At 45.1% G+C, this 16,514-nt stretch overlaps 1 protein-coding gene across 1 annotated transcript in view; it reads left to right on the top strand.

The window, feature by feature from the left end:
• Nucleotides 1-431: 431 nt before the first annotated feature.
• The window catches only part of MAGI1 (membrane associated guanylate kinase, WW and PDZ domain containing 1), a gene marked incomplete at its 5' end in the record, with an annotated part of 96,052 nt that continues 79,969 nt past the window's right edge, over nucleotides 432-16,514 (top strand). Inside the window, 2 exons of the mRNA XM_082487900.1 lie at nucleotides 432-474; nucleotides 1,980-2,099. Coding sequence (XP_082344026.1) covers nucleotides 432-474; nucleotides 1,980-2,099 — 163 coding nt within the window. The remainder of the gene's footprint in view (nucleotides 475-1,979; nucleotides 2,100-16,514) is intronic.

Raw genomic sequence — 16,514 nt, 5'->3', positions numbered from 1 at the left:
CTCACAGCCTGAACATCTACAGCGGTGTCGGTGTTGAGGGAGGAGATGCTGCATCCGGGCTGCGACCCTTCATCCCAGCTGCTGGCTGCGTGCATGCTCCTTGCGTGCCAGGAAGGAAAGTGCATGGGCATCGCCCGCTCAGCCTCGCTGCCTGCCTTTCGGTGGAAACGCAGGCACTCGGACAGAGAGGGGCATGTGTGCGGTTCCAGTACTTCGCTGGTCTAGACCTGTGAAAGACACCTCTCCTTTGTTACAAACGACTTGGTGAAAATCCTTGTAGTCTTACTGGAAGGGTTCAAGAATACAAAGAATACCAATAGGAAAGAGTAATTCTGCTAGCAGGGTGAAGATATCCGTCACCATTTCCATCCCCTTTTTTGCTTTTCCTCCTCCTGCCTTCACCCATTCACACAGCTCCAAGAGAAGGAACGATGGAAAAAGCACAGGAATTTATAGACTATCTGAAGGCTGATGGTAAATAATACAAAAAGAGAGAGAGTTTCTATTTTGAAACGAGAAACGGAGGATGTTAGAGAAAGTGGATGTCTATCAAGGAAATTAATCTAGTGATAGTCTTTCAAGGGTGTCGCTCTGTCAAGACTGACCTCTTGAACAGTCTCTCAGATGAATAGGGCATAAGCAGACTTTCCGCTTCCCTGGCACTTGAGGGAAACATTTGCCAGATGCAGGCATGGTGAATTTATGCTCTTTCAACTTCTGAGAGCTGGAATCTTCCCAATTAGTTTCCAGAAGCTTGCTTCTTTATGCTCTCCCCAGTCCTTTTATAGAGGGTTTAAGAAATTGTATGCGCTGCGAAGGCGCTGCCCAGGGGCCGGAGGAGTCCCACAGAGGGAGAAGTCATGCTTCATTGAAGGTCAGGTATGGTTTCCACACCTCTAAAGTTCTTCCCGAGCCAGCAGATTGGTTGCGGCCACAGCACTCGGACACCTCCAACTCTCTAACGCTGCTCTTTCTTCTAAAGTTCCGTTTCCTGTACCACCTGTAAATCTGTCATTTGAATTGAATCTCGGATGTAGAGAATGCAGCCATCTCCGAGCCTCCGAGTCATGGAAGATAAAGGCTATTGAACAGAAATTAATCCTAATCAATTAGGCTGTGCTCAGTGACCTAAAATGCAGTGGCCCAAGCCATCTTAGCAAAAAGTCGTGAAATGGCTCATCTTACAGCATGCTTCAAAGGGCTGTAAATTGGTCAGAAGGCAGAAGAGTTTCAGAGCTGGCAGAGCAGCAGTGATCAGAGCCCCGTTCTCCATGGGTAGTATTTAAATTGTCGAGTGCTAGAGCGAGATTCAGTGTGAATTAGTACTCAGAAGAAAAAGTATTTCTTGAACTGGAATGAGCTTATAGGTTATCCTCTGTGAGAAGAGTTTGCAGGTTGTCTCTTTAGTGAGCGTGTGTGGACGGTGCACCAAAACTGTCTCACGGTACTTTTCAATGTTGAATAGAAAAGATAGCATAAATAGAGATAAAATATTAAGAAGAAATAAGGAAGAAAAGATCTTTATGATGTGAAGGACTACTTGGCGAGATAAAGCGATACAGCAATAATGGAAGCTAGAAAGAAGTTGCCGTAGCTGAGAACGCAGATCGCAATTTTAGTGAAGCTGAAGTATGAGACACTCTTCTGATGGCGTGAAGGTAATTGCTGGCATATTCCCAGGTACCAGACTCTTCCAGCTGTGGCTCAACATGTGATATGAGAGATTTCTTTGCCAGAGAGTCTTCCTGGGAATATCAAAAACATTGTCATTGGGTGGAACAACTGGTACTGCCAGCTTGACCTGGGATCTGGTTTTGTGGGGGCTCCTAACTTCTAACTGAACTCTTGACGCTGCTCTCCGTGTAGCTCACTGAACTGTATTTTAAAGATACTGTTGGGTCTTTGTGGTTGGTTTTTTTTTGTCCCTTTTAACTTTGGTAAGAAAACAGCTATATTAACATGCCGATTTTTCCTTTCAGGCACAACCCGCCCTCCGAGAGAAGGAGAAGTGCCTGGTGTGGACTATAACTTTCTGACTGTGGAGGAGTTTCTGGAGTTGGAGCGAAGTGGGACCCTTCTGGAAGTAGGAACTTATGAAGGTATGGAGCCGCAGGCAGTGAAAAAGCACTTCAAATAACTGTGGTGGCATACCAGACTTGCAGCACCCTGGCTGGTGTTAACCAGCCTGAGTTAGGACCTCGTCTTTCCATCCTAGTGCTCTACTTCCCTTTCCTCTGTGTACTCCGAGAGAGGGATTTCCCGTATTGTGTGCTTTTGTCTTTTCCCTTCAAGTTACCTACCTCAAAAGATTAACATCAGTAGGCCAGGAAAATCCGATATGAAATCCAGTAAAGAAATACTGTGGGAAGACAGCTTGGCAGTGAATGAAAATGCATCTTTTCTTTGTATCCGCTATAGCCCGTCTCGCTTTTTCTTCCCTCCTGCTGTCTCTCTTCCCCTTCACCCTCCCTAAGTCCACATCCTTCATCACCCAATTGTGTCGCACTATGCAGCTACATGATGCGCTGCTTTGGGCCTTTTTTTTTTCTTCTCTGTTCTTGGATAATTACTTCTAACTTGGGTCATTGTGCTGATCCTTTTTACAGCACAGCTTTGCAAACAACAGCACTGGGACAGCCGAGGGGCACTGAAATGTCACTAGGGTGAAAGCAGGAAAAAGATAGCTTTGACTTCCAAGAAAATGCCAGGCAAATTGGCCATATCTAGGTACACAATAGGGTTTGTGCAACTAAACCTGCAATCTGTATCTCCTTTAAACTGGAAACTCCTTTTGGGGTGGGGTTCCGCCGCCTTCCCGAGAACATTCAAATATACCTCTCGAGAAGACAATGAAAAGAAAAACGTGACAGGTTTGAAAGTCCTTCCAGTGCACTTGAGGTCATTCATGTCATATTTCCATTTGCGAGAAGTTAAATGGGCTTTGCCATAATTACGAGAAGTTGAAAAAGGCTTATTCTTGCAGCCGCTAATAAGAAACATGAAATACGTTTAAAAATATGAACTGCACACAAAGAGCTGATGGTCTTTGAAAAGTAGTCAACAAATACGAACAAAAAAGATCGTGACATGTGGGTTTGGTTTTCAAGCTCTAAAAAAAAAGTCCCGAAACGCTGTTTGTTCAGTCTGCTTTAAAAACTCCCTTGTTGAGGTCACCTTTAAACCTTGCACTTATTCCCAACTGCAGACAATTGCAGTGGCAAACCCAGCTTGCATGAAGATGCTAAATGTATAATTTGGTTTCACTCTTCCACCTCTCTGAGCTGATTAGCTCCATCAGTACCAACGTTAACGTTCCAGCAGCAGCACTTCTCCAAAATGAGCTTTTTTCCTCTCCATGTTTCTAATTATAACACTAAATTAGTTTTCTTTGTCATGGTGCTCGAAATAGATCAGCTGAACTGCCTCACCATTACTTCCCGATCGCATTTGTTCTGGTGACCTTTCCACTTGGAAAGACAAACTGGGTAACTGTCTGTAAGCTGGCTCCTGGGACTTGCTGGGAATTAGTTTTCAGGAAATGCTGTACACATCTGGGACAGTTATAACATGGTCATTTCATTGCTTATGTGTTTATGTGCAGTAGCGGCTAAACTGTTTAGAATTCGTGGGATGCTCTTTTGAGTTGCTGAAGATGAGGTTGATTTCTCGTAAGTCTAAAGCGTATTTCATTTCTGTGGGTGGTAGAAGGGCCTGAACTTTAAAGGAATCATTTGTCAGAAGTGCTGAGAAGCCTCTTTCCACGTTGACATCAGGGATGCTGCTGCATAGTGGTTCTGGAATGCTGGCCCATGGAAGGAAAAATCAATTAGAATAAAGCAAATAATGATGATGCATGTGTGCATATATGCATCAAGACACATTACTATTTGATTGTAATGTGAAATAAAAAAAAGTTCATTTTTCACTTACAGCTTCAAGAAATTATTTTGCTGCCTTCCGAGATTTCTTTGATAGCTTTGTTTTACTTTTTGGGGAAATCTTATTTTAACAACTGTATTGATCAAGACAGTGTTGATCTTGATTAGATCTTGAAAGATGGTGTGATTCAGACTCAATGCTGCAACCACCAGTAATTTTGTCTGTGAAAAACACCAATCCGCCAAAAAACGCAGACCACAAAGTAAGTTAGACTTCTAATGTCCAAGTCTTTTTTATTGCTCAGCTTTACAGTCTTGTATTACTTTATTATCGTTTTTTATGCTGCGTTTTGCTGCTTTTTTTTTTTTTTAAATGTACAGTCATGTTGAAGTTGATTGTATTTTTGACGCTGCCGGTGATGGCTTATTCCAAACCAGAGTGATGGAACCCAACAAAAGGGAATAATTCTCTGTTTCTCTCTGGAGAACAATAAAACAATACCTTTAACGCATGGCTTTTATTATTAATAATGCTACCTATTGTACTGACTAGGTATCAAACAGTTGCGAAGATAGGGTTGCTTTTGATTACAATGTAATTAGGTGATTTAGAGATGAAGGAAGGGGAATGCTATGAAATGGAGAGTAGTGATGCTGAATAGGGAAGTTTTCGTGTGCCTGGCAGCCACAAGCTCGTGCAGCTCAAGCAGGATGGTGGTTTGGCGTCAGGGTGGTCCCAAGGTCCCTTCTGGCCCTTAATTTTAAGAGTCTGCATGTGGTGACGGATAGATGCTCTGTATTTCTGTGCTGCAGTTCAGCAGCTGGAGAGAAAGTCTGACCTGATCGGCCAAGATAAAGTTTTGGCATTCCTGGATGACATTGTTTGGCTTTTGAAGGCACAAAGTCGTCTGGATACTGGGAAAAAACCTTGTGGGAGAAGACGTGACACAATTATTTGTTTAGTAACAGTTACTGAATAGAACTTCTGGGGAGAAAGATTAGGAAACAGGGAAGCATCAGAAGAGGGGTAATACAGAGGACTTTGATGCTGATACAGGTACTATTGATTTGGAAAGAATAAAGAACAAGCAGAAAAGAACAGTTGGAAACCATAAAAGAGTAGGAGAGTGTATCAGGTTTTGAAAGTGCTCTAATTGCAGAGAGAGAAACCGCAAGCTGAATAGGACAAAAAAGGTGTTGCCTACCTACTGGGCTGCGTAATGTCAGCATTCTTTCTTCTGGTGTGCCACAAATAGGTTCCTCTTGGCAGTTCTTGATTCACATCCCAGTGAATGCAGAGCAGGCATGGCAGCTGCCTTTCTGGTCACCTGTCACCTCCCTGGTGTGTTCTGCACCCAAAATACTCCAAAAATTGTGATCACGTGGGAGGGGATGTTTGAAAGCCTTAATTCCTGAGGTTTTCCATTCCAGTTTTAATATGCTGATTTTTAACCACAAAGCCTAGAAACGTCTTTTTTTCCCCTAATGAAAGCTTCATGTTGGTCGCATCTGGAGCCGAAATCCTTGAAGATCTGCCCAAAGCTGTGATGGTGCACCAGTATCGGTGGTTTTTGCACGCCGTGCATGCTGGGAAAGCTGCGTGCGACACGCTCAAGCCAGTTAGTAATTCCCATTGAAAATACTCATTAGGAAGGAAAAATCTTTTTAGACTGCACATTAGCTAGGCCTTCTGGTGGATAGGAAACCATCATAATCGTAATCTCAGGCATTTATTGACCGATCCTTCAGGGCATAAAATACCGACGGATGCATGGAAGTAATTGCATAGGTTACTAATTATTTAGCAATTACTTTTGCATTTGAATTGTGGGCTCTCACGGGGACCCCAAGGGAGGGCTGTTTTGAGTAGAACCACAACTTCTAGATTTTATTCTCATTTCTTGCCCAGCTGCTAAATGGCCCTGGGCAAATCATAGAAATCAAATCAGGTAACTGCTCTATACTTCAGGTTACTGACCTGGAGAATATTAAAACAACACTTACTTCTCTGTTCATTAATATTTCAGCAGATATCCTGTGCCTGCAGTTATCTCCTATTACAAGTCGGAGGGAGAGAGTGGAAGCAATGGTATTTCAGAGGGCTGTGCTGAATGCAGCAGTGGAGATGGGCGTTGTGCAGAGACACATGGGGACATGAGAATCACAGAACAGTTTGGGTTGGAAGGGACCTTTAAAGGTCATCTAGTGGAACCACCCTGCCATGAGCAGGGACATCTTCAACTAGACCAGGTTGTTCAGAGCCCCCTCCAACCTGACCTGGAATGTTTCCAGGGATGGGGCATCCACCACCTCTCTGGGCAACCTGGGCCAGGGGCTCACCACCCTCATTGTAAAAAAATCTCTTCCTCGTATCTAGTCTAAATCTGCGCTCTTTTAGTTTAAACCCATTACCCATTGTCCTATCACAACAAGCTCTGCTAAAAAGTTTGTCCCCATCTTCTTGTAGGCCCCCTGTAAGTACTGAAAAGCCGCAATAAGGTCTCCCCAGTGCCTTCTCTTCTCCAGGCTGAACAACCCCAACTCTCTTAGCCTTTCCTCACAGGAGAGGTGCTCCGGCCCTCTGATCATCTTCGTGGGCCTCCTCTGCCCCAGAGCTGGATGCGGTACTCCAGGTGGGGTCTCATAAGAGCGCAGCAGAGGGGCAGAATCCCCTCCCTCGCCGTGCTGGCCACGCTTCTTTTGATGCAGCCCAGGATGCGGTTGGCTTTCTGGGCTGTGAGCACACATTGCCAGCTCATGTCCAGCTTTTCATCCACCAGTACCCCCCCCAAGTCCTTCTCGGCAGGGCTACTCTCGATCCCTTCGTCCCCCAGCCTGTATTGATACTGTGGGCTGCCCCAGTCGAGGTGCAGGACCCTGGACTTGGCCTTGTTGAACCTCATGAGGTACACATGGGCCCACTTCTCGAGCCTGTCCAGGTCCCTCAGGCACGTCCCCCGCACCACTCAGCTTGGTGTCATCCACAAACTTGCTGAGGGTGCACTCGATCCCACTGTCTATGTCATTGATGAAGATACTGAACAGTACTGGTCCCAGTACAGACCCCTAAGGGACACCAGTTGTCACCAGTCTCCATCTAGACATTAAACACTTGACCATGTTGAGACCATCCACCGAACGGTCCACCCATCAAATCCATATCCCTCCAATTTAGAGAGCAGGATATTGTGGGGGACCACGTCAAAGGCCTTATAGAAGCCCAGAGAGACAACATCCGTAGCTCTTCCCTTGTCCGTTGGTGTAGTCACTCCATCATAGAAGGCCACTAGGTTGGTCAGGCAGGACTTGTTCTTGGTGAAGCCACGCTGACTGTCTCGAATCACCTCCCTGTCCTCCAGGTGCCTTAGCATAGCTTCTGGGAGGATCTGTTCCATGATCTTCCCAGGCACAGAGGTGATGCCGGCAGATCGGTAGTAGCCAGGGTCCTCCTTTCCACCCTTTTTAAAAATGAGTGGAATATTTCCCTTTTTCCAGTCACCGGGGACTTCACGTGACTGCCAGGACTTTTCAAATGCCATGGAGAGTGGCTTGGCAGCTGCATCAGCTAATTCCCTCAGGACTCTGGGATGCATCTCATCAGGTCCCATAGATTTCTGTATATTCAGGTTCCTCAGGTGGTCACAAACCTGATCTTCTCTTACAGAGGGAGGGACTTTTCTCCCCCAGTCCCTGCATTGCACTCCTTCCACTCGAGAAGTCTGGGAAGAGAGGTTGCCAGTGAAGACTGAGGCAAAAAAAATGTTGAGTACCTCAGCTTTCTCTTCATCCGTTGTTAGCAGTTTGCCAGTCTTGCTCATTGGGAGGGTACACTTTCTTTGATCTTCCTTTTCTGGCTGACATACCTGTAGAAGCCCTTATTATTCTTTGTGTCCCTTGCCAGGTTCAGCTCCAGCTGCGCCTTGGCCTTCCTGACTCCATCTGTACACAACCGGGGAGCGTTCCTATAGTCTTCCCAGGATACCTGTCCCTGCTCCCACTGCCTGTGCAGCTCTTTCTTGCCCTTTAGTTTGACCAGCAGGTCTCAATTCAGCCATGCCGGTCTCTTGCCTTCCTTTCCTGATTTCTTACTCCAGGAGATCAAGAGCTCTTGTGCACCATGGAAAGCGTCCTTAAAGATCTACCAGCTCTGCTCTGCTCCCTCATTCCTGAGGGCATTTTCCCAGGGGATCCAATTTTCTAACTCCTTGAAGAGCTGGAAGTTTGCTTTCCTAAAATTGAGGGTCCTAACTTTACTCTTTGCCTGACCCATATCCCTCAGGACTGCAAACTCCACCAGTGCGTGACACTGCAGCCCAGGCTGCCTCCAATCTTGACGTCACCGATTAGCTCACTTGCGTTGGTGACCATCAGGTCCAGTATCGCATCCCCTCTGGTGGAGCTGTCTATTGCCTGGCTGGAGAAGTCCTCCTCCTCCGTGCCCTGCCGCCTGTATGTGTGCACGTTGGCGTGGTGGCTGAATTTTGAATGGGGATGACTTGTCGCCGGGGTCTGGCACGGCTGTATTAATGAACGCCTGCCCAGCACTTAGCGATCCTCAAAAGAAAAAGTGCTGCACTTTATAACATGTGAAGGGTTATTACATTATAGCGTATTATTGTCAAGGCATCATCTTTCATTCTCAGGACAAGTGTTACGTGATTGCCAAGAGAAGTAATAAGTAATCTGCATTAGTCTCATGACTAAGATGTAATGGGGTGACTTGCTAACATTTTTAAAGTGTATAAAGCTAGCTACTGTAGACAGGGTCTCCGATTGCGGTACTTAATGAGCGTAATAAATTACCTTAATAGTGCAGTTAGAATTTCAGCTGAAGTAGAGAGGTGTATTCGGCAACATGCTTCAAATCAAGATGCCTTTAGCTTAATTCATCTGATGCGCTAGCTCTCCTTGGCTTGCTTTGCAGCAGCCCCGCTCCCCCAGCGGCTTTAGCGAAATGGCTGGATTTTCTTTGCTGCTTTTCTGCTGTCTTCGCAGCCCGCGGGTCTGGCCAACGCCGTCCAACCTTGAAACGAGAGCTGTGTCGGTGGCGTGCAAAACATGACAGGAAGATGGGGCGAGTAAGGGTGGCAGATGCTGGGGATGCCCATGCAGCGGAACAACATGTTCCGCTTAATAAGATAAGATCCGCTTATTAATGTCTCCATACTACAGATTGACTCAATAAATCATAATGGCTCCTTTAGCACTGTTACAATGTATCATGTCGAATATCCACTTATTAACATCTGTGCACTGCAGAAAGACTCCTGTTCTATCTTTGGCTTTTGTACTTTGCTTTCTTTTTTTATTATTATTATTTAAACCACTAGTAAAAAAAAAACAAACACACAAGTTTTTGTGCGTGTGCACGACTATCGGTGTTAAGCATGAGCGCAGCTATCCTGAAGTCTCATCTGATGATAGTCCCTCATTCTACAAACAGCTAAAGTGGTAGCCGAGTGACTCTTTCTCTAAAAGCAAATATTCAAACGTCTGATAGAGTTTCAGAGTGGTTTTGCATTTCCTATGGAATTCCTGATTGGCTTCTCTGTGCACTTTCAATAAGAAGTTTTCCAATGTGAGCTCTGTCTGAAATTGCCCGTTAGCTGTCCTGCTTTTCACTGATTCTTGGTGCATCTTAAAACACAAGCCTTGAAGGAAAAAGTTGTTCCCAAACACTTCTGGCCAAAAAGGATGTGGTGAGTTGGTTGTTTTTTTCCGAAGTTGGATTTCAGGTTATTCTAAGGATTTATTTACTCTCTAACCACAATCTGATCTGTTGAAGGCTGTTCATAGTAGCCCGTTGACAGGTGGCAGCCCAGCACATTTCAGCATTGTTTCTTGGCACTGGATGTTTTTGGGACTGTCTCTAGAATCGGCTCCTGGTGTTACCCAGCTCCTCCGCGGCCGGGCAGCCCTTCTGCCCCAGGACACAGCCCGACCTCCGCAAGCCGCGGCACTGCCCTGCCACCGCAGGGCTCCCCCCGCGCTGCGAGCTGCGGTGCGCACACCACCGCCTTCCAGAGAGGCAAGGTGTTGATGGGACACGTCCTCGTGGTGGGAGTATACGTGTAAATATTTCGGTATTTGCAAGAAGAAGATGATCTGCAGGTTGCTGTGGCTTAACGCCGCGTTTTCTTCATTCCTACAGCCTTGTGCTGGGCAGGATGCGTTCCACCTGCTTCTCCTGCGTTCTCTGTATACACCACGCACAAGCCCATGCTTATTTATGTTACCTATGATTATTTTTTTAGTCTATTTGCACGTGGATATAACAGTTGCCCTAATATAGCTGAGTTCAGGAGACACCTGGAGCTTCCGTAGCCATCTCATGCCCCATGCTACCAAAATCTTACTGCTTCTGCGTTACTTGAAGTGTCTTTGCTTTGTTTTGGCTTCCTAGAAATTTTCCATGCCTAAAATGTGCTTGGACTCAGCTCTACATAAGCGTTAACACTACCATGTGGCATTACCTCAACGTGGGAAAAATCAGAAGAAACGAGACTTATTTCATCTGTAGGTGACTTTCTGCTATGCTGTCATTGCCTATAAGGACACTAATTAGAGAATATGTTACGTTTCAGATGTAAATTGAAATGTGCGTCCTGTAACATATTGACTAATTTAACAAGAAACCCAGACCGATCTTTCAGTTAACCTCACCATTAAGAACGGCAAAAAATTGACAGAGAATCTGCTATTTAAAGCAGATTGGATTTGCATACATTGCAGGTTAATTTCTCCGAGATCTCTTTCCTTTCCTATGTTTCGCTTCCGATCCAGATGCTGTATGTGCGGCCGCCTCCCGGTTGCCTGGATACTCTGAATTTCCTCCAGGCAATCGCTAATCAATGTGCAGTTGCAGCTAGGTGAATCCCACAGACAGCAGCCAGATCTGTCATCTAAATGTAGAAATCTGTAGCAGAATGTGATCTGGAAAGAGAACAGACAAAACACTGTCGCAGGAGCTCAGCTCCCAGGAATCAGTTCATCCTCTGCTAATCAGACACGAGCACTCTTTGCTGGATTAGATGAGCAGAAGCTCTTCTGCTAAAATTAAGGGTCAATTGTTTTGGTTCTTGTACAGCGCAGAGAAGAAGAGCTGCATTTCGGAAAAGAAAACAATTACATTAATAATTACATTTAAAGTCTTCATGTCAAGGCCCTGCTTAATTTTGCTGCTTATCTCCAAGTCTCTTTCCCAAAACACCCATTTGCATCAATACAGTAAGCTATGAACTGCTTTTTAAAACATGAGCTCTTAATGGAGTCCTTGTTAACACAGAGTGGTAGCTTTGAAGCTCAGATGCACTTCTCATGGATGCGGGGTCCTCTGTGCCACACAGAGGCTTTTGAGTTTCTCGTTTTGTTGTTGGTTTTTTTTATATAATTGCAAAATTATGCCTCACAGTAGGCGTCAGTAAATTCAGAACTGCGAGAACTCTGCTCTGTCCTTTCCTGAGAGACAAATGCACTCCCGGTCCCAGGCCTAAATCTCGTCACAGCAGAAAAGCAAGACAAATTCTCCTCTCCCGAAAACGAAAATAGTTACAGCAAAGCCAACACCTACAGATTAAAGTAACTGAAATATGCAGTTTGGGACCACATTTTTCGATTGAAGTTGTACCGTTGGGATTAATGCTGAAGCTCACACTTGACCTTGTGCTGAGCTCTACACGAGTGTTAACAATAGCATGTGGCAGTACCTCAACGTGGGAAAATCAGAATAAATGAGCTCCTCCGCCTCCTTTCACCTCTCCGTGTCAGCTCTGCCCCCCTGTCCCCACCCCAGCAGCCTCCCTGGTCTCATCTTCCCTCGCTGCGAGGTGAAACACCGACTTCGAGATCCATTCCACTTTAGACCCTTTAGGATGGCGTCTCTGTTCTTGTGCACGTCTACCTGTTCCAGAAGCAGCATCTTGGATGGATGGAGTCCCTTCAACTGTGATGGAATTGAATGGTGATTGACAAAAGTTTTTTATGGAATAGGTTCGCAGTTGTTTACGTGAGGCTAGCTAATTAGTGTGCTTTTGTGAATTACATTTCAAATTCCACGTCACGTAAACAGCCTAAGGTTATCTGTGAATCTACTGCCCATCAGGGGAGTATTTAATAAGAGTGTTCTGTTATTTTGAAATATAAGACAAATTTTTCATTACCGCTAGGTTTCTAAAACTTAAAAAGAAACTTCTCTTGGCTGACAGCGTTGCTTTAATTCATCAGCTGCAGGACAGAGTAGAAGCTGCTGTAGATTACTTTCATTGATTATGATCACTGCTTGAATTGGCAGAGGAAGAAGTGTTACGATGATGAGAACTTGTCTTATTGTTGTGATTAGCTGCTACCAAAGTCTAATTACTGTGCACGGTGCTAAAACGTGTAAGCTGCCGACACTTGGAGATAAGGAGATGAAAAGAAATCAATTCATTCCAAATAGCTATTCTGTTTTCTTTTTTCATTATTCTTGTTATTTTTGTGCACTCTCCTGAGTGGCACTTTAGAGTGCAGGGATTAAGTCATGGCTTTGGCTGCAAAAGCTGCCATCAAACTTTGGTTGTGATTAAATAAGTTTTAAGCACCAAGGGACTGAATAAAATACGGGTTAGTGAAAGGTGATGACAAGGAATTCAGTTAATGGTGTGTGCATCTGCTGAGTGAACGCATTGTTATTAGCTATTAATTGCGTTGCTGTGGGCAGGATCCAGATGCCATTGAGAAGAGGGTAGAGCTTAGCAGCCCGCTTCCCAGAGGAACCAGAGAAGGGAAAGTGCCGTTTCTGCCGTGCCGGCTGCTTCAGAACCGGCATTTCCCCGGAAAATGAGAGGTCTTCCTGCTGTCTTGGTCAAGAAGTCTCCCTCGTCTGGGAGACGGGCTGCTCTTTTCCAGCTTTGAGACATCACGTCAGGTTGGCAGAGCTGCACCCGAGCCGTTGGGGGAGCTCAGCGCCCCGGGGAGCCCTGCCGTAACTACTCTGCTGACTTTAGAAAATGTTTTGGGATCCTCTGGGATGACAGATGCTTGTGTATGCACATGTAACATGCTGTTAATAATTAGAGCTGATTGGATATTCAGTACAAATTACACTGGCTATGAAGTTAGCCCCTTCTTTAGGCTTACAAGTGGCTCACAAAACACTGTTAAAGCATATTTTTAAATATATGGTTTTTCATAAACATTGACAGATTTAATTTGAACACATAATGTCGAGTCTGAGTGTTTTAAAACTCTTGCTGGGCTGTTCACTGCCAGTTGTTAATGGTGCACGTTTGGATTTCTGAGTCACAGGGTAAATATTTTCTCTTTCTAATTTCTAGGATTAAACATGAGTTTCGATGATAATTTTAAGTGTTAGTCCCTCCTAATGGTGTGTCTACCCCCACACCCAGGCCCACGTGCCATGTCTTCAAAAAGAACGGCTTAGAGAAGAGAAATAGGTCTGCCTGCGTCCAGCAGTCGTGAGGAAAAGAGAGTATTTCCATTGTATCTCATTCTCCGTGTCACCTGGAAGCTGGGTCGGACCTTCCATTTGCAGTTTTTCATCGTGAGCTGCGTTGTTTCCCAAAGCTGTATGTCCTTGTGTGAATCTGAAGGAAGAGCTGGGATTTTTTTGGAATACTGGCTCAGGCTGAATCTGCCTCCTGTGGAGGGAAAAGACAAGTTCAGCCCCAATGGCTGCATTTCCCACACGTGCAGAGCCATACTCTGTTTCAAATTTGCATTTGCTCTTTGTATTTGTTCATGTGTCCTGGTAGGGACCCTCTGAGACGGCACACTGTCTTGGTAGAAAGTAATTATTCACCAATAGCGGTACTAACAACCATGGCTGGTTTGAAAAGCGACTAATGATTTTGGTGGAAGCAAATCTGAAATACTTCGGAGAAGGCTGTTTTTCTGCTGAGGAACAGCTCTTCATGGGCTGTTAGGAGCTCCGGCCTTGCCTGTTTCTGCAGGAACTGAAAAAGAACAAATCTTAGCAATATAATCATATGTTTCTCTGTGATTGGAGGAGGGCTGGTAACATCTATGTTCTTGTCCAGGGGAAATCAAAATCCACACTAGCAACATCTGTATATCCCCTTCACTTACTTTGTTGCATCCATCGCAAAAAGATTTAACCGTTTACAACAGACCTGAAATAAATTTTGCACAAAATAGCGATGCGCAGTGCTATAAATAAAAGCAGTTCTCACGTATGTGGCACACACGTGGATCTCTCTGCTTAGCAGTTAACATCCTTAGAAAACAGACATTTTGTCTGGAAAAACAAACAAACCAACCAACCAACCAAAAAACCCCAACCCCCCGAAGCAGCGGCATTCTGCAGGAGAAATGCCGAAGAGGATAGGATGGCGGCAGGGTAGATTATCCTTTTTCTGCCCACCTACCTTTCTATTTTCCCTTTGCGCTCGCTCTCCCTCCCGTTCCTCCTCTTTTTATATAAAATAGTCCTGCAGTATATAGAGCATAAGAATAATTTCCCTAGCAGAGACTGCAACCTGCTTGAGGAGCCTCCATCCCCATTAGAGGCTCTTTCCAGAAGAAGTAATTTCCTTCTCCCTATAAATTATGCATCGATGTGCATTTAAGATTCTGAAGTGATGAACAGAAGATGAAAGCGTTGCGGAGTGTTGCTGCTTCTATGGAGCTGAATCCACGATGTTGTACACAGGCTCAAACACACCTTGTTAAGACAAACCTGCACGTGTTGCTGTCCTAGTACTCCGCCTGTAAAAGCGTGGAGATAGGAGCTCCTCCGGCTTCTCCAGCCTCAGCTCCGTAAGAAAGACTTTTTCTCCTCTTGGAAGGCAGTGAGGGGGAAAGACAGCAACGTGTGTCCACGGTGGTCTTCCCAGATGGACTCTGCCGGCCCAAGCCAGGGTGATTCCTGGTCTCCCTTGCCCCCGACGTGTCCAGAGACCTTCTGGAGTCGCAGGTCGAGATCATCTGCGAGTGTTGAGATACGCACGACCCCCGTGGCTTTACCCGAAAGCTCCCACCCCCACGCAGCTTCAGGGTTGTAAGGGACTTAGATGATCTAATGGGGAAGGCAAGTCGGTCAGCTAAACAGGAGTTGAGATAAACAAACTGAAATAAGGATACGTCATTTGGAACGTCGAGTGTGTGATGGCTGAGCAGTATGAAATGCGTTGGGTGAGCTGGAACTACGGGGTACAGCGGTGGGGCAGGTCAGCGCAGAGCTGCTTGGCTAACTTTAAACTCAGCCTCATATCTCAGTGTATGAATGATGTTGTTGGCTTCTGCAACAAAAATACGCGTGCCTATGTATAAAGACAAAGGAAAAAAAAAAACCACCTCTTTTTTAGCACAGATGATGCCTTGGCACAATCTGCCTGTGGCGTGTGGTTCCCACCCAGTGCAACAGGGGTAACCAAGGGGCAGGTACACTTTCTGGAGAATGGATATTAAATATATAATGTAATTATGTACCGAAAAATTGAAAAATAAGGCTTTCAGATTATACATAGCCTATGGAGGTAGATGAAGAATGTAATCAAATATATGTGTATGTTTTAGAGAAGAATTTTGTGTTGCTGCCACAATCGAAGCTGTATGTGCGCACCCCACGTGGGTTTATACAAAGCTATACGGGAGACCATCCTTTATATTTTGTCATGCTAGAGAATGTAGGGAGAATTTTTAAGTTCACCTTGGAATCTGAAGGTGGCAAATGAAAATTAATAATAATTCTTGAAAAGGAAAATTTGGGGAGTTTTACGTAAAAGTGTTGTGTATCACAGATCATTGTATAAAAAGCTAAAGATCGCCCGTGCGATAGGCCTGAACTCCTACAATGCCCCGTGCTGCGGGAATGGGTTCCAGACCCGGGGCTCCTGTGGCGCATTTCGGGGCAAGTCAAGCGCTACTGTGGTGTTTAAGGTGGAGCGAAACAGGAACGGTGAAATACCTCCAAGCGCTTCTGGCGGCAGTGAACCTGCACTTACTCTGTATTTCTTCCACGGTCGCTTAAAATGACAGTGAAGCATCCCAAGCACTCTGCACTGTTTGCATCCCACCTGGTGGGGGCTGCCAAGAGCTGTGTGTTTGCCTAACGGTGGGTGCGTCTTTGTCCCTTCGAGTTTTGCTTTAAGATCTGGTTGTTCACTTCTACCCAAGTTGAACCCAACTGCTGAGTTTCCTCTTTGAAGAAAGCAGTGCCACGTGGTACCTTTCCTCTTCTCTCCTTTGACAAAGTTTTCTTTTAGAGAGAGAATAGTTTTGGCTTTTTAAGTGCAACATCCACCCTAACAGAACCTGTGTATTAAAGCAGGCCGTCGAGCCTTTCATCACTGCTCTGGGTGATAGCAGTCATGAATTTTTTATTTTCTGCAGGGCTCACTCCAGATCTGCCACAGCATTGTGTGGGTGCACACATGTAAAAAGGCTACTAATTGAAATTCAGATGTAACAAGATGAAGTTTTGCTATTCACCATGACTGCCTTTTGTTTTAGCCTTTGTGCGCTCAGTGCACCTAAACAATGCAACCATTGCTGCTTCTTTTAGATTCAGTGAGAATAACTTAAAAGGCAAGAAATATTTCCATGTCTGCTCTAGAGATGTAATATGCGCCCCCAAAAATGGGAATGGCACGTGTTAGTTTATCTGTTTACTTACTC

This window comes from Vanellus vanellus (genome assembly GCF_965231255.1).
Source record: "Vanellus vanellus genome assembly, chromosome: 9".
Taxonomy (NCBI): Eukaryota; Metazoa; Chordata; class Aves; order Charadriiformes; family Charadriidae; genus Vanellus; species Vanellus vanellus.
Note: the sequence above shows the minus strand (reverse complement) of the source record. Positions and strands in the feature narration are given on the sequence as shown.